The sequence below is a fragment of the Haliaeetus leucocephalus genome, unplaced genomic scaffold (assembly GCF_000737465.1).
Source record: "Haliaeetus leucocephalus isolate CR32 unplaced genomic scaffold, Haliaeetus_leucocephalus-4.0 Scaffold76, whole genome shotgun sequence".
Lineage (NCBI taxonomy): Eukaryota > Metazoa > Chordata > Aves > Accipitriformes > Accipitridae > Haliaeetus > Haliaeetus leucocephalus.
In genome coordinates, this window is record NW_010972512.1 from 3,040,594 (window position 1) to 3,058,674 (window position 18,081).

The 18,081-nt window shown below is 53.6% G+C and overlaps 1 protein-coding gene across 1 annotated transcript in view; it reads left to right on the forward strand.

Moving 5' to 3' along the window:
- Positions 1-18,081, forward strand: part of LMX1A (LIM homeobox transcription factor 1, alpha) — a 43,678-nt gene that overhangs the window by 21,655 nt on the left and 3,942 nt on the right. Inside the window, exon 3 of the mRNA XM_010581640.1 lies at positions 15,457-15,689. Within this exon, the coding sequence (XP_010579942.1) occupies positions 15,457-15,689 (233 nt within the window). The remainder of the gene's footprint in view (positions 1-15,456; positions 15,690-18,081) is intronic.

Sequence of the window (18,081 nt, forward strand, 5' to 3'; positions counted from 1 at the left end):
CTTTTGGGGTTTGTTTTTTTTTTTTGATCTCTCCAGGGTCCCCTTCAGATTGTTTTGCTCTGTTCTATCCTCTCCAGTTTATTATCTTCTGCTAATGTTATTAACATGCTAATTAGTCCCTAATTGCAAATGCCAATGAAGATGTCAAATAGGGCTGATACTAACCCTGATCCTTCACATTAGTCTTTTTCTCTGAATTCTGCAGATTACTCTGTACTTCTCCCATCGTCTTGATTATTTTATCTGGTTTGGCTTCACAGAGGGATGCTCACATCTGCGTGAGTGTGATTGCTCCCCTAGTAAAGACTTGCTGAGATTCAGCATAGGATGGTTTGTGAAACCCCCAGGGCCGGGTTGGTGATGACTGTAGCTCTGAGAGGCATCTTCTGGCTGGTCCTAAGGTCTCATCTCAAAGGCAGGATGCGTGCCTGGGTCTCCATGGCACCCCCCTTGGGAGGCAGAAGGAAAAGGACTTTGGAAATTTAAAGAGCGGCATTTACCATCCCGCCTATACACTCAACCCTCTGGCTGCTCAGGCGTTGTGCAAAGGTCTTCCATGACTATAAATAGGCAGAGAGGTAGGCAAAGAGATGGTGAGATGGGATGGAGACAGGCAGCGAGCCAGCCTTGGCCGGCATCTGGAGCTCTCATCGCCTTCGTGCACAGAAGAGGTGCGGTTTGTTCTGGCCACGCTGCTTTCGTCAGGCAAAGTTTGCCCCCGCAGAGCCTATTTTTGAACACAACCCCCGCCGGTTACCTCTTGGAGGTCCCGCAAAGAACCGGGGCCCCGGCTTACGGCGAGGTGCCCCGGCGCTGCTGCGGGACATCGAGCCACGTGCTTCAAATAGCTCTGTGCAGACGTGGCCTATGGAGATGAAATGTGGCTCTTGACCGATTGCGAATAAATCAGGGTCAGGAGCTTGAATGCTGGCCAAGAAACCCAAAGGGATAAAATATAGCTTCTCTACAGACTGTTAGCAAACAGCACGTGGGCTGAGATCTGCTAGATAAATTTATGCGCTGTGAATTGTTCACCCAGCTGTAGTGGAGGGATGGACAGACCCATGGAGAACTAATAACCATATGTGGTGGACATGCCTTCAGTGCTGACCTTTAGAGGGTTCAGCAAGGCTGGGAGGTGGCACGGTGACGTCTTCTTAGGGATGTCACTGGGAGGGAATGGACACACGTGTTGCTTGATGTGAGAGGGGGGGTTTCAGGCTGCCTCTGCCTTGCATGTCCAGGAGACAGGCTGGCAAAATAAATTAATGGTCTTGAACTTGGTTTTCCCATCATGTCACTTGACATGAATTGAGGATAAATACTGGACTCTTTGCCTTTGCCCGCTCAAGCTCATAGGACTTGCCAGCCCGAGAGCTCCCATTCCTGATGCAGCCCAGGGTTTTCAGTTTAAAATAGGAGGAGGTAATAGGGAAATAGTGAAAAAGTGGGATTCTCACCCAATCCCAAGTCGTGGGCATGGGGCCTCCAGCACCCACTGTCACCCATTTCAGGTGAAACGCCGGGAGCTGGCACCACTGCCCCGGCCACGGGGGCTGCCTCCTCTCGCCCCAAATCCCTTGTAGCTGCAAAGAGGAACATTGACTTCACGTTGGGATGAAATGTCCTGGCGGCAGAACCAGCTCCAGGCAGACCGACTTAATGAGCCTTTGGGCTCAGTTCAATTGCTTTAAACCAGAGAGATGGGCCTGAGCCCAAAACACGCAGCCAAACAGCCTCGTACTTGTCCAAGCTGCAGAGGAGCGTGAGCAGTTCGTGGCTGGTCCCTCCTTTCTCTAACCAGGCATCTGCTTCCCACCCTCCACCCCGGGACGCTGGATGTGTGCATGCTGTCATCGGATGGGACTGGCTTATGTATCGACAGCTTATATGTCAACATCTTCTGTATCGACATCTCTGTCCTGGCTTTAGCTCAGCTTGCAGGGGGCACCTGGCACCCCCGTGGGTACCAGACCCTGCACCACGGGTCTGGTTATGGGAGGGCGACCGCTTTGGTTTTTCGTCTCATTGTACCCCAGCGCTGCAGGGGGAACCTCAGTTCCCCTGGCTGTGATTTAGAGAAATGTGGGGGAAAAAAAATATCCCACATTTGCGGGGAAAAAGCATTTCTCCTGGATGCTGGGCCAATCCTACACTCCCAGGCTGGGCAATTCGCCTTCCCTAGGCTGCAGGGGATATCGAGGGGCCTGCGGACTGTCTCTGCTTTCTGGGATTCGCAGCATCGTTTTGAAGTTGAGAGCTGGAAAGAGAAGCTCTTCCCAGGCTGGGCATCTCCTGCAGCCTGGGAGTCCTCTCTGGGCTGGACCAGCCGCTAGCCGTGCCCAGCATCAATCCTGCGCTTTTGCAGCAGGGTGGTCCACATCCCGGCCCCAGCAGGCTGTGGACGGGGACTCCCACCTCGGTGGCTAATCCAGTAGCCATCCCCCCTGCCCCCCGCCTTGCTAACCCCCTGCGCCTTTGCCTTGGGCTGTGACTTTTGACACGGGCAGGACACATTTAACAGTGTGCTCCCAATGCTTCGCCAGTGGCGACCCGGCAGGTCGGGAGCTGCGGGGCTGTGTCACAGCTCCTGCCCGAGTGACACCAGAGCTGGCGTCACCGTCCCAGCCGGTACCGGGGACCCTGGTCCCAGCGGCAGCCGGGGGCAGATCAGAGCCACCAAAGGCTGGTACGGCTCTCCATGTGCGGGCTGAAGGATCCCCACCGTGACTCGCACCGCTGTGCGATTCAGTGATCTCATTTGTTCTTTTAAAAGTTACTTAGACTGCGTTGGAGCAAAACACAGCAAGTTTTTAGCACTGACTGATTTTTCCACCGAGACGTCTTTCCTTTCTCCCTGTGGCAGTGAGGATTTTGACAAAACCTCCCAAGGAAACCACAAATAAAACCCAGAGCAATGAAATCAGTGTGAAAAAGTGTGACGTGGTGCTTGGGTTGGACGTGCCCCTTGGTTTTAGTGAGGCAGCTCAGAAAAGCCCGGCACTGCACAGGCAAACCCTAAAGACATTTTGGGGGAAAACCTTCTTTTTTTATTTATTTATTTTTTAATTTATTCTTTTTATTTAAAGGATGTGATTTTGCAAGAAGGTGTCATAGCGGTCCTTTGCTCTGTGGCCGAGCACCCCAGCGTGTACTCCTTTATCATCAGGGTCTAGTCCCTCCCTTAAAAAAAGGCATCTGCCAGCTTTTCCACAGAGCAGATATTGCTGGGACAGGCAGGAGAAGCGTGTCCACGCTGCTGCCCAAAGCCACTTGCTTATCACACACCAGGCAAAAGAGTAGAACTAGAAGGGACAATCCAGCACCTAAGTAGCAGAAGGGAGGTGTCTTTCTTACCCCACCCCTGCCCCAATGAGCTGGTGCATTTAGTGTTTCAGTGAAATAAATGAGACTTCTGCTGGGGATGGATGGCTTTGGGGATTAATGGATCTAACCTACTACCTGGACACATTTGTTATTGCTGCTGGTGGCATTTGTGGTCTCCCTTGTTTGCAGTCATTAGGTTCCAGAGTGAACGGTAGGCATGGGGTAGTTTACACTTGCCTCAGGTGTGAGGGGACAACCCAGCTTTAATTTAATACCCCTCAAAGATGTTGCCTTCTAGCCGGAAAGATTAGCAACATCATTTTTGCTGTTGTCTTCCAGAGGGTCCTGCTGGGGGTTTGCAGAGCCCTGCCCTGACATTGCCGCTCTGTGGGCTCCCGTCCCCGGTGGCTCCGTCTACTAGCACATGTTTTGGGGCCAGGAGAGCCTTCTTCCAGCTGAAGGCGTTGAGCCATCTTCCACGAGGGGTTCGCAGCTAATTGGTACAATCAATATTTGTTTTGCAAATGCAATTGGAAGGAAAGAGGGATTGAGAGTGCCAGAAATTCAATTGACCTGTAAAAACAGATACTGTGTAAAGGGAATCCTTTCCCTGCCAAGCAAATATTTAGAAAGGAGAAGCAATAAAATGAATAAGCAACAAAGTAATATCCTGCCTCTACGGCCGCCGGAGGCTGCTGGGAAGGGCTGCGGCCCCCGACACTGCGATAACCCTGAGCAGACGAGCGGCAGGAGCCTGTTTCCTAGAGAAAGCATGTTTGCTTTTACCGTCTAATCCATCAAAAGCTCATCCTGGTGCCTCGGCAGCGCTGGAACCTGTCTCAGGTAGCTCAGCAAGCTGGGCACCGACCCCGCACCCCTGCAACCACAACCACAGCACGAGCTCGGTGGTGGCACAGGGGACAGGGCTGTCCATGCACCCTTGTCCCCCCTTGTAGGGGTCTCTGCTCTTTGGTCCCACATCCCCGCTCAGCCTTCTCCGGTGCCCCGGTGATGGGAGCACACCAGGAGGGCTGTGGGTGCTGTGGGATGTGAGCAGTGCTGTGGGGCAGAGCATCAATGGTTTGTGTCTGGAAGGAAATCCCAGTGTGTCAGTGCTCAGCCTTGGTATGCCTCGGTGTGAAAATCAAAATGGTTAAGGAAAAAAAAAAAAAGATTTTTTTTTTCAGATCAAAAAGCTCCAGAAAAATGTTTTGGATAGGGAGTGGTGAGATGGGATCCAGCCAGGGCTTTTGCTAAGCAGGAGCAGAGTGCCAGGGTCCCTCTTTTGCAGGTTGCTCAGCATCCCTGGGCGCAGCCTTTCGGTACCCAAGTGACTTGAACCAGAGAGGTGCCCTTGGGTTCGTGTCTGAATTGAAAAAACTCTGTGGAAAACAAAGATTTTTCAGAAAAAAAACATACAATGTATATACACACATGTGCGCACGTGTGTGTGTGTATACATACATATAAAATAGAGCAAGTAGAAGGAAGGGAAATGATTCTATGGGAAAACTCTCAACCAGCTGTGGTGCTGAGCACCTTTAGGTCAGTTTGGAGCCTTCTGAGCATCTTCCTCCCATGACGGATACTGACCCCTCTAATTAAGGTCAGGATCTGAGACTGCTTCTTGTTTAGTGGCATCAATCAGAGCCTTTTTGGGGGGCATTCATGGCTACGGAAGCCAACTTGAAATGTAGTTGCTACACAGAAATCAAAAAGAGGTTTGGATTCCATTGGTGTAATACTGAATTTTCAAGACACTGTTGGCTGAAAATGTAGACTTCCCTCCCAGACTTCCCCAGACTGAAGAGGAAAAAGCTCTAGAGAAGGAAGTGAATTTTAAACACATCAAATTTTCCCAAGGTTGCTCAAGACCTCTGGGGAGCTGATGCTCAGACCCACAAAAGGCAGAGCAGCTCTGCTTCTCCACGCATGAGGTGTCATTTGGGAGCGGGTCGCTTGCCGGGATCACGGTGGGTGAATTGCCCATCCTGGCTGCCCATTGCCGGGCTGCCTCTGCTGATGTGTCCCTGGACCACCGATGGCATGAGAAACCCCCCCCGCGCACCATCATCTGTTATTGCAGCCCTGTCTCGGGTGCTGCTGAGGTTGCAAAATGTGCCCCGAGCATTTGTTTCTCCCGAAACCCCAGCCCGAGAGCACATGCTAAAAGAGAGCTGCAACATGAGCTCAGCCGAGCGGGGGGGGTTGAAAAGATGGCTTAAATTTAATGTCTTTTTAGATGCATATTTCCATTCATTCCAGAGCATATTCCTCTGGCATTTCCAGCGCGCTTGTTTAGCCGAGTAGTTAACAAACTTCATCGAAACACATGTTATAGTGCTCTCTAGTGCACGGAGCTATGAATGAAGGATGCCTCTTTTGAGATATCTCGATGTGCAGCACAGCTTTTGCTCCGGAGCAGCCTGTTAACCACAACAGCTGCTTCCCATTGTGGAAATGCTTTTGAAAAAAAAACCCAACCCCATCCCAACAACTTGACAACACGCGCAGTTGATATTTATGCAAAACCCCACATGAGGGTGAGCTGGGGCGCATGGAAATAAAAGATAAGGCAAAAAATAACCCAGCTGGGAGACTGCTATCTCCCCGCTGGCAGCGCCCAGTGTGCTCCTGTGGATCTCGTGTTTGCCGAGCCGGACCGAAGCAGCTGGTCTCTATGTCCGGCTTAGTTTACTCTGTTTAGTTTTTATACAGCCGAGCGATTTTTATAGCTGCTGGAGCGCCGGGAAGCTCGACAGGATATTGGCCGCCTCCTAATGAGAGTTTGCCGCGTTGGCACGTCGGTGCAAACGCCCAGTGAATTTTAAACGCCTGGGAAACGGCGGCTCCCGTGGCCCCGTCCCCGGATGCTCAGCGAGCCCTTGGGGGGAACATAGGTTTTCTGTTTAATAAAGGAAAATGCAAGCCTTGATTGTAGCCTAGGAGACTCAAGAGCAGCCGGGAGCCCCAGAGTCGGGGCTGGACCCAGCGCACATCCACGCGCGCTGCCCTCAGTGGTGATGCTCCAGGAAACCCCCCAAAAGCCAAGGGAGCCCGTGTGGCCCTGGGCAGTTGGGGATTTGGGTCGTCCTGAACGTGAGGTCAGACCCGTGGGACCAGGCTGGGGGTGGACTTGGTCCCCTGGATTTGCCTGATCCCTTTGTGAACCTGTTGGTACAAGGTGGTTGTAAATTTACGGCATCACGGTATGGCATCGCTCCTCTGCTGGGAGTGGGGCTAGCTTGGACACTGGGTCGGGTTGCTCAGGGCTGGGACCGGTCAAATGCTGGCTATCCCCGAGGAAGGAGGTTTCTCCGCTTGATATGAACGCTCTTTCTTTTCCTTTCTTTTGTTTTTTGTAACCCTCCTTTTGAAATTTGGAATGGAAAATAGAAAGATTTTAATTTTTGGTTTTGTTTCTATTTTCATCTTCCATCACAGGAGGTTTACAAAAGATTCAGATGCAAATACAATGACTTGCAAGAGGGGGTACCCTAAGCTGGAACAGAATGAAAATTGTTCCTTCCCCCACGGTGGTACAGCACGTAGAAAAAACAGTGGGTGTGTAAAATCCTCAAGGGTATAGGAAAACCAGCCCACAGGATTTTTTTAGCCAGGATTCCTGTTTCCTGGAAAGCAAAAAAAAAAAAAAGGTTTCAAGATCATCACGTTTTACCCACAAAATGAAAGACAAGGACAGCATTTCCTTTTTCCTAGTTATTCCTGCCCCGCTTACAAAGCCAGCCAAATATGGGTGGTGGTGGCGATGGCACATCCTCTTGCTCCTGGTGACTTTGCTTTTCCATCATTTGCCTCCCCATTAATCTCAGTACAAACAAAGGCTCTGAAGAGACAAGCTGAAAAGCTCCTGGGGGTACGTTTAAATCAGTCCTTTCTAATAATGTCTGTCGACCTCTCTGTGGAAGCGCTGCTCCCCAAGGAAAGGACACGGAGCCACGGCAGCGTGCTGAAATATGGTGGGGTGTAATTAATTCTGACCTCTGGCTCCCGCTCACTCACTCTCAATATTAAATTTGACTAGTGATATTGTGGTTTTTCAATTATCCTTGTTTTTTGCTCGGAGGTGGGGGGGGGGGCGGGTCGCTGCTTGAAATGCAGCTTGGTGGGAGATGTATCGGCCGGGATGCAGAACTGCCGTGCCGTGGGCTGGAAGGGATCAATCCTTGGGTCGTCTCCATTGGGATGGTGTTTGGGCTTGGACACAGTGTTGTGTGTGCCTCTCTCCCTCCCACCTGTGTCCCTTCTGCCTCCAAAACCAGATGCTCGATCAGTGCTGTGATGGGGCCAGCTCCCTGCCCAATGCTACATGCTGTTATGGAGGGAGGGGGGCACAAAAAGCAGCAGCCTTTAGGGAAGTGGAGAGGAAAAGCAGCATTTTGGTCTTGTTCTTCTGGCCTTGCCCAGGAGGTTGCTTTCTGGCTGCTCCTGAAGTCAGTAGTGGATTTTTCTCAGACTCCCCAAGGGCCTGGAGGAGACCCAGAGCCATCAGCTCCTATAGGAGCTTGTTGGTGAAAGTCTTATTGGTATGTCCTTGATCAGAAATGGAGCAACTTAAAGCAGCCTTAGAAGCCATGCACTTGCTTGACCTTTTATTTTGGTGTAGAGAAGGCCTGAGGGTTGCTAGTGTATTTTGGCAGCAGCTGTTTGCTTGGAAGGCTTCGTTTGTCTGTTTATTTAACCCTCTCATTCTAGCAGTGCCCCTGCGTGTCACGGCGTGGTCTCTGGAGGGTCCAGGGTGTGTTAAGTAACCGCTTTTGGACCTCGTCCAGGAGGCAGGGATGAAGGTGCCCTTTCCTGGGAAAGCTCGGGTGATTCACGTGTAGCAGAAGGAGGGTTAAACAGCTCAGTGCCAATGCCCTCCTCCTCTGCTGCCCCTCTTTCCTCTTTGCCACCACCTCCCCAGTGTGTCCCTCCTCACTGGTGTCCTCTGCCGTGGCACCAGGTGCCGGGAGGGGATGTGGGACCTGCTTAGGTGCCAGTGAGCATCAGGGCAGGAGCTCATCTAGGGACGCTCCTGCAGGATGCCCATGCATGCACCCTCCAATTTAGCCCTTCCAAAGCCTCTGGAGTCCCTGGACAGGGCTGTCCCCCTCCTCTGCACCCCAGTCTCCCTCCTCCATGCCCGGCTGTACCTGACAGCAGCTCTGCATTTGAAAGCAGGCTGTCCTTGTTGGCATCTACTGCTGTGACGGGCTCTCCAAGGCCGGGAGGTGTGCAGGGCTGGGATGCATGGCAGAGCAGGATGCTGGATGGGAAGGACCATTGGGTTTGGACCCTGAGAGAGCTGGGTTAGGTGAAGAAAGGTGAAAAGCAGGACTTTCAGGCTTCACCCCCCTTCCTCGCTTTCCCCAGCCTCTCGGAGAACACAGCCACCAGCCAACCGCTCAGGGGTGGGTTTGCAAAAGGCCAAGGTTGGCTTTTTGGACTCCTCGTCCCCGGTTGCCAGCAGTGGCTTGGCTGGGCCCTGGGGAGGGCTCGCACCCCGGGGCCGCAGAGACGAGCTCACATCAGCCCCTGGGATGAAATAAGCCCATCTCAGCCCGGTTGCCATGTCCCCTTGAAGCATCGGAAGACGCATTCAGGCAGCAGGAATGAGAAGGGCTTGAGCTGGGGGGAGGGAGGAGAAGGGAAATTAAAAAAAAAAAAAAAAGGGAAAACACCACTTGCTGCAAAGCGAGTGAATTCTCCAATAAACCCGAATCTGCTGAGAATACATTTTACAAACATGCAGCGAAGTTGGCTGCTTTTGTTTGGGCGTTTGTTAAGCATTAACTAAAGAATGCCATGGTCCAGCCTGCTCGGTGTGAAACCTAATTCTCCCCCTTTCTGGAGCCATGGCATGGAGTGCTCAATTTTTTTCTCTCTGTAGGACTGCAGCCTTCTGGTACTCCAGCCAAAAAACACTCATATTTTAGCAAGCTTAGCCCCGGCCCCGTTGCCAGGCAGTAAAGCGAACACTTGTCCGCCTCGGGGGGAGGGAGCCGGGAGCCGGGGAAGGGTCAGGAGAACAGCCCCAGGGAAAACATCCCTTCTCCATCCCTTCTCCGTCCCACCGGAGAGCTTGGGGGTGGCTGAAGGTGCTTTCCTCTGTCAGCCTTGGAGCCCAGAGACCCAGGGTGGGTTTGGAGGTCCCTGGGATCGCTGGTGCCGGCTTGCCCTCCGAAAAGCTCTCCCCATCCCCAGGACGTGCCAGCCTGCTCTGCGCAGCGCTGAGATGGACTCAGCCTTTTCCTAGTCGCTCCCATGGCCTCGGCACCACTCCTGCCGGGGCTGAGGATCCGCGTGGTCCCCCCGTGGCCGCGGCCGGGGGATGCCCTCGTGGGCACCGTGCACGGGGCGGGGGGGTGCATCCATGATCCTTCCTTCCTGGCAGTGGTCCGTGCCCCACGAGGGGTGACGTGAGCCCAGCAGCAGGAGGACAGCGACTCGTTCCCAAGTCATGGGTGCAGGGTTGACAGCGACTGGCATTTTTCCACTGCCAGCCCGTCGAGGACTCGGCGCTGCCATCCCCCCCCTTCTGATGAGTGACAGTGAGTGAGGAGATGACCCGGTGCCAAGACAACTCAATCCGGCGTCCTCGCTCCCCGCAGAGCCCTGCGGCTCGCTGCCGCCAGCCTCCTCCCGCGCCCCTCATGCCGCGCGTGGCCATCGGCTCATCCCCATGCCAAGGTCACGGCTCCGGAGGGGTTCACGGCTTTGCTTTCCGGAGACGTGTCAGGTGGGGATGGCTGTGAGCGTGGCCGGGCTGGAGCTCCCTGCACCTCCGATGAGTCTGTCGGGGTCTGCTCAGTCTCCTCCTGGGCCGTGGTGAGAGCGGGAGATGAGTTGGTCAGGTCTCTGCACCGAGGCGCTGGAAAACCCAGCATCCCTGCGGATACGTCTGCTGTGGGCAGGGAGGCGAGCAGGGCAGTGCTGCACTGCTTCGTAGGAACCGGTGCCAACCGTGCCCGTCCCAGCCCACGGCCACGAGCCCGCGGGGTCACTCAGGGACTGCCCCTGCCCCTCTCACCACATCCCCGGGGCAGGCTGGTGCGGGCGGGGAGGAAAGCATCCCTCCGCCTGGCAGAGCTGCCTTGCCTTACACGCACCCGAACCAAGCCTCTGCGCGGCGTTTGAGATTTGTCCGTCAGTATTTAATATCGGCGTCCCTGACCCGCCGCCCCCTCCCCGGGGAGGCTTCGAAGGGCCGTGTTTGTATGCGGCGCACGCAGACAGACAGCAGCCGGGAAGCGCCCGTCAATCACAGCCCCTTTCAGCCTGTCACCTCAAAATAAAGGGAGAAAGAGGGGGTGGGAGCTCCGATGGGAAACCCGGGCTGCCTGCGCCGCTCCCCCTCCATCAGTGCCCCAGGGATAGGACGTGCCACCCCAGCGGTGGCTTTGGCCACGTGTCGAAATTTCTAGGTTTCAGCAATGCCGCGCGGATGGGAAACCCCAAAGCAGAGGGTGTGGGATGGCTTTCTCGAGGAAGAGGATTTGTGCGGAGAAGTGGGGCTGTGTCCCAGGGGAAGGGGGGATGTCTGTAGCGCCAGCTAGCTCGCTTGGGGGTCTTCCAGCAGAAATGTTGCAGTTTGGGAAATGACAAAATATTTTGTTTCCAGATTTTTCTTGAAACCCACCACTACCACCTTTCTGTTTCAAAACTGGATTGTCGTTACAAAAGGGACCTAAACTTAAAAAAAAATATTTTAATGCAGATTAATCAATACAGGAACAGGAACGTTTTTAAGATCAGAAACAAAAGGTTGTGTGTCGTGATAAAAATTGCTTTCATCACCATATTTTTGTTCTAATTCTTCTGAAGTTGCGTGGGTTTGTTTTCATTTATAAATATTCACTGTTGATGCTTTGATGTGGCTTGTACTGAGCTGCCCGTGGCAGGCTGGGTTTCCACCGAGCATCACAGAGTCACCCTGTCCGGTGCCCTGCCCCACGCCTGCCAGCTTCATATGTGGTTAAACAAACCCAAAGGCTGCCAGCCAGGCCTGATTTGGCTTTTGAACCCCAGGCTATGGAGGGTAAAAAATGAAATCTACTGAGAACTAAAGCCCACAGCATCCCTAGGATGGCCAAAATGAAGGCACTCCCATTGCAGTTTAGGGGTTGGTAATTTGTTCTTGGTTTAAAACCCGTTGAAGTCCCTGGGCAGAGCCTGTCCTTCTTCTCTTCTGTGCAGCCTCCTGTAGAGAAATGTAATCTCGAAGTCCCCTTTGCAGCTGCAGAGAGGCACAAAGAGGCAGAGAGGGGAGAAAAGATGGCATTTGCTCTGCAGCCTGCTGCTTGCAGCAGGAGGGAGCTGGGCCCAGAGCTGGAGATCCCAGAGGTGGAGGAAAATGTCTCTGGATCCAGGCTGGTGTGTCTTACTCAGGCAAAAAATGTTATATTAATTGCTAGATATGGTGCTAGAAGAAAATTTTCCTTCAGCCCCATCTCAGGCTGACCAGGGGTGTTTCAGCTGGGTTAGCCTTGCAGGGGGTGTCCATGCTGGAGTTATCCTTTGTGGAACTACCCCTATATGGGATTATTTCTGAGTGGGATTATCCATGTGTGGGGTTATCCATGCATGGGGATATTTGTGTGAGGGGGTTATCTGTGCATGCTCTTCCTCCCCAGTCCCTGTAGAGGAGCTGGTACTGTCCAGGGCTGGTCCAGGGCTGTAGGGATCTGGGACACCAGCCATGCCCTTTGCTCTCTCCCCATTACTACCTGTGGTATGCTGCAGTTTTTATGCCTCTGACCTTTTAGTGCCTAAGATCTGGGTTTATAAGGAGCTCTTTACGGTTTTGTACTGTGGAAGAGGTTTTATGGGAATTTCTCTGCATCTCACGTTGCCCAGGGATGGGGAACTCCTGCATTGGGCAGTGAAAGATGCCTGGTCCGTCTGGCATCCGTCAGTGGGAGCTGTTGGGGACTCAGCAGTTTGGAAATAAAGTCATCTATTCAGCAACCTAAGTACAGCTTTAAGTGTCTAATATTAGGCAGCCATTTACCTAAATCTCACACCTTCCTGTTTTGCAACATGCTTTGGGCTTAGAAACATCCATCGCTCAGTTGGTGCTGCTGTGCCTAACTGACAAAGGTTTATGGCTCTCTAATCAGTGCCCTGGAAATAGATATTTTGGGCACATTCATTTGTGAAGATTACATAGCAGTAACGTAATAGCTTATCAATATTTTATTACTGAGAGCAGTTAGTAATCCCAACAGGTAGGGCTTAAACTTCATTTAAACAAAATGAGAATGTGTTACCAGATGAATACAAATTGCCTCCACTTTGTCATAAAAGAGACATAATTAAAGACAAAATGACTACAGAAATATTAACACAAGCCTGCATTTCTCAGAGCTGGAACAAGAAAAAAATGACCCTTCAGAAGGGATGCTTTCAAGGGAATATACATCCCTGTCCTCCCAGGGCAGTCATAAGGACATTGGGAATACATACATCTTAGAAGAGACAGACAGTTGTATGTAAACCTTGGAAATTAAAGTTGAATGTACAAAAATAAAAGCTACTAATGGCATTATCTGGAATTATAAACTCCCTAACCTCCACCTTTTATTTGACGATTTTCCACTTTCTGTAGTGACAATAGTGCTTTATAAAAGCTTTATAACACCCCTTTCCTACTTCTTGGGGGATGGTACAATTTGCTGAGCCCACCAAGGATTTGGCTGGCACAGGGAGAGCACTGCACCCCATCCCTGTGCTTGCTGCCACCGTTTTGGGAAAACCTGGGAGGGAGCGGGCGTAGCCCATGTGCCGACATGAAGCGTCCGTGAGAGGACCCTAAGGTGGGAGGGAGCCGACACCAATAATCAGGGTACATTTGCCGGCCCCATTCCCAACCCTTCGAGCCCTCGATACCCAGCCCCAAAGGCTGGCAAGCACCGCTGGCAGGGTGGCAGTGTGCCCTGGCGCCCTGCCAGCTGTGCGCACATCTGGCGGGCAGCTGTTTCCCTCCAGAGCTCGGCGCTCACCAGCCATGGAGCGGGGCACCGGGAGGTGATGCTCTATGGCCAACCTTGCCCGTCGGTGTGGGGAGGCAGGCGTTATCTTCTGCTCCTGCCCATATCTGCCCTCCTCGCACCGGTGGGACGTGTCGCCTTGCCAGGGCTTGCTGGCTCCACGCAGGCAAGCCCTGATCTCTGAAGAGACGGGCACAGATGTGACCAGCTGCTGCAGACTCTCCCGGGCTCGCTGCCTACGCGGCAGAGCCTGCCTGTCCCCCTCCGGCGGTTTGCACAGCTGACCGTCTTGTTTATCGGCTATTGGGCAACTAAAGCGGTGAAATGAAAAGGTGAAATGAAGCCTGGCGGGGATTTCAGAGGCTGCGCATGGGCTGCAGCAAGATGCATGCCCCTTCGCTGCTGGGGAGCTTTTGTTCAGCAGCATCTCTGGTGTTAGGGATGCCTTTGCCTTGGGAGCTACCTCTGGGGCACAGACACGCATGTGCTTTGCTCTGCCCCCCCGTCTCCTTGTTTTATGGGCTATTGAGCTCATCACAAAAACTTTTTTAAATTATCCCCATTTTCTGATGGTTTTGCTGTGAGGGTTTTGCATACGTCTGGTCCTCTCCTCGTTGGAATGGGGCTGACTCAGCACTTTTCATTCCCTATGTGTTTTCTTATAACAGCCAAAAAAAGAGAAAGGATTGAAAGCCCGCTGGTGGCTGCAGGGCTGCCCTTCTCCTCCCCAGCCAGCCAGCCCCCTGGTCCCGCAGGTCTCCCCTAGAGATGACACATGGGACAGGGACCATGGAGGTGGGAGTTATGTGGGGCCAGTGGAAGGCTGGATGCAGTGCTCCCCATGCGGGTCCCTGGGGCATCCCCAGGCTGGGACACGGGCGATGCTCGGAGATAACCTCTGCAGGATGTGTGCTGACTTCTGACTTCTCTTTCTGGGCCAAAGTCATCAAGACAGGACTAATAATGTCCAGTTCCCACAGATATTTAGAACGAGGCTGGGTAAACAGTGATTTTTTTCTTTATGGGGCTCAAGCCAAAACCACAGATATCTGGGGGTGGCAAAGAGGTTCTGGTTTGGTACCTTCAAACATCTCTACTGAGGGAAACATCTCATTCATTTAAAACATCCAGCCTAGGGTTTAGCTCCAGGTGCCTCCAAGTCCTCCCAAGCCAACACTGATGCTGTCACCCCCACTCTGCTCGCCTCAGTTTCCCCAACTGTAAATCACTGATCATACTGAGCTTCTAGGTAGGGACATTTAAATTCAGAGCAAGAAAAGCTCTGCTTCAACCTAAAGTGTTATTTCTGTCATTATTATTATTGGTTTTTAAGTATAAAGCCAGTGTGTTGAAACCTGGGAACTGTACAATTAGGGATGCCTCAAACACTGTCACATCAATGTCAAAGAACATGCTGAGCTTTTTCTTTTCCTTTTGACACATCAAGTCTTCAGTCTGTCACCAGCCTTAATCGAAAACTTGCTGCCATGGAGATTGTTATGATATATTAGACATGCCTGATGTGTTTGCAAGCAGGAACGGGGCTGTTCCGCTGACCTAGGCCAGAGGGATGGGGTGGTTTGGGGGTGACCAACTGCGCAGATGCTTTCTGCAGGTGCTTGTTGAGAGACATGGCTGAGCTTGCTGGCTCCCATTGCTGTCTCCAGCATCTCCTTACATCTGGGTGTGAGCCGGAGACAGGTGAACAATGTAGGGTTGGCCTGATAATACTCATGTAGAAGTGGGGTGTCCCATGTCTTGTGGTGGTGGTAGCTGGACTGTTGGGTTTGACACCTGTTTGCTTTTCACCGGGAGCGTCCGGACGTTGGGTCTTTGTCCTTTGGCTGCATTCATGGTAACAGGTCAACCAAAAATGCCAAAGTTGACCCAAAGGCAGCATCGGCCATTGGCAGAGGGCAAGCTTGCAGCGCGTGCCGTGTCGCTGCAGGGTGCCAGCACCCTTGCGCCCAGCCCCTCAACGCAATCAAAGCACCAACGGGGTGACACAGCGATCCTGTGCCGATGCCCATCTGCCCGCCACGGGTGCCCCATCCCTCGTCCCCAACGCCACACCACCCGCCGGGTGCAGCCGCAGTGCTGCCGGGCGTCCCAGCGGGATCTCCTCTTACTCCCCCAGGCTCTTCGCGGTGAAGTGCGCCGGGTGCCTGGAGGCCATCGCACCCAGCGAGCTGGTGATGCGTGCCCAGAAGAGCGTCTACCACCTGCGCTGCTTCTGCTGCTGCGTCTGCGAGCGGCGCCTGCAGAAGGGCGACGAGTTTGTGCTGAAGGAGGGGCAGCTCCTCTGTAAGGGCGACTACGAGAAGGAGCGGGAGCTGCTGAGCTTGGTGAGCCCGGCTCTGTCGGATTCTGGTAAGGGGCCGCCCGCGCCCGGCGTCTCCCTGGCTGGTCCCGCTCCGAGGCCCCCTTGAGCGCGGTGGGGGTCTGGAGGCGAGGTTTGGGCTCACTGCCCTGAACCTCTGCCCCGTGGTCCGAAGGGGAAAGCTCTATCAGCACTGTTGCATCCTCCAGCTGGAGTCTCTCCCACCTCGGCGGCAAGGGCGTGAGCGGGGACCTCGGCAGCGGAGGGGCTGTGGGGCTGGAGGATGCTCTGGGAACCATCCTGTCTCATTAGGCTCATTTCTGTAAGGGTTTGTGCTCCTGGCCTGTGCAGGACACCCACACCCCATCCCAAGGGGTGTACACCCTCCCGAGGCATGGAAGGGAGAGCAGCGCTGGCCGAAGGTGACATCTCCCACCTCTTCGCCCGGGGAAATGAGAGCTTTTTTCCTAAAAAAAAATGATGGTCCCAAGCATCCCACTGACTACCTTGGGCTAAGCCATCTGTGTCCCTCCCCTGTGCCTCACCATCCCCACCTGGGACTCTGGAAAGGCTGAGCGCAAGGAGTGAGCTCCTTCTGCTGTGGCCACCCTTTTTAATACTGAGGGGAAACTGAGGCACGGGGCTAAAACATGAGCTGGCAGCAGGGACCCTGCAAATCTTGTGTCCCCAGCAGCTTCCCAGGCAGTTGCTGGCTGGAGCCAGACTGCAGACCATGGTGACGCTGTGGGGACAGCGCAGAGCCGAGGGGGGGCTGCAGAAGTGATGGCACCGCGGCTGGAGGTGGGCAGGGGGCTGGCATCTTGCTCCAGCCAGGGTGTCACTGCCAGGTTAGGTTGCCCAGAGCATCAGATCAGCATTAAAATATGTATCTACAGTCAATGCAAATAAAATCTGAGTGTTTCCCAGGAAGACAAATTTAGTAAGAAAACCCAGCAATGGGGGCCGGGGGAGGGGTGGAAATGATCTGCTAGCAGAAATCCTCGTGTTAACGCCGTCCCCACAGAGCCCTGCTCCTCGTGAGGCTGCACGGCCCCACACCATGTGCCTCGGTCACTCGGCTCCTCTTAAAAACCATCATCAGGGGAAAAAACCTGCTTTGTGGAGGGAAAGATTTACCTTCGAAATGCCGGGCTCTGGAAAGGCCTGCCGGCAAGCTGGGAGGACCCTGTCTTTTCCCTGCTAGAGCAAAGCACTGGATTAAAAAAAAAATAGAAATCAGCATTACCAGCCCGTTTAGGAGGGGGTTGTTAAGGTGTGAAGCGGGGCAGGTCACGGACATGGCAAAGCCTGGCGCTTACCGCTGGGCGCAGGCGATGCTGCCGCTGGGAGAAGGTGCATGGGGGTACAGGGATGGTTTCAGTGGGAACGGAGCAAAAATTGCCCAAAGCCTGTGTTTCTCTTTAGTATCGTGCTCCTCTGCAGTGAGAGGCTGGCTGCTTTGCAGCACTGCCTGCGGCTGGCTCTGTCCGAGCTCTACAACCCCACTCACTCAAAAGAAAAAATCCTCCCCCCCAAATAATGGTGATGATATTTAAAAAAAAAAGAGTGAGGCCATGGGAGGAGGTGGCTGAAGGGAGCCGGTGAGTGATGGTCCAAAGCTGGAGGAGCTGGAGAGGCAGGAAAGTGCAGGATCCGGCACGCTGGCGCTGGCTCTTGCCTCAGCCCTGGGAAAGTCCTTAACTGATTGAAGAATTACTGTTTTTTCCTTCTGGGATGTGCAGACTCTTTCAGTTAAAATAGGAACCAATGAGGAGACGTCATGCAGGAAAATAAGTGAATTGGCCACAACGGTTTGGGTTTATTCCTAGTGGGGGAAAAGGGCAGTTTGGGAAAGGTTGGGGAGCTTTTCCTCCCCAGCGACTCATCGGCCCATGGTCCAGCCCGCTGCCAGGGGCTCTGGCCAAACCAAGAGCCTCAACTAGCAAAAACCTCCAGGGGAAATACTTCAGTGGAAACTCCAGCTGAGACTCGAGGGATGCAAAGGGACAGTGTGGGAGTCAAAAGGGCTTGGCAACCCCTTGGCTGGTCGAAAACCCAACCCGAAGCCCCCAGCAGCCCCTGGCAGCCCTTGGCCTGGGGGGGTCCCAGCCCTTCCCATCTTCCCCAGACTCCATAGCTTAGCCCTACTGCCGTCCCTGCCTGGTTTTGGTGGCCACCAACAGTTTGTCTCAGGATGTCACATGGCTTTGGGGACATCGGCACGGTGGGGGCCAGCCCAGGTGCACATCCCACATGGATGCTCAGCATGGTGCAGCTTTGCCCCCTCCCGCTGCATCTCCCCTGGGGACCCCACCACCGCTCTGGGGGATGCAGAAGGGGGTCCCTGCTCCGGCACTGCTCCTGGATGCCATTCACCAGCAGCGCATGATGTGCTTGTCCAGCCTTTCCCCTGTCCCCCCCTCGCTGCTTTGAAGCCCCCCG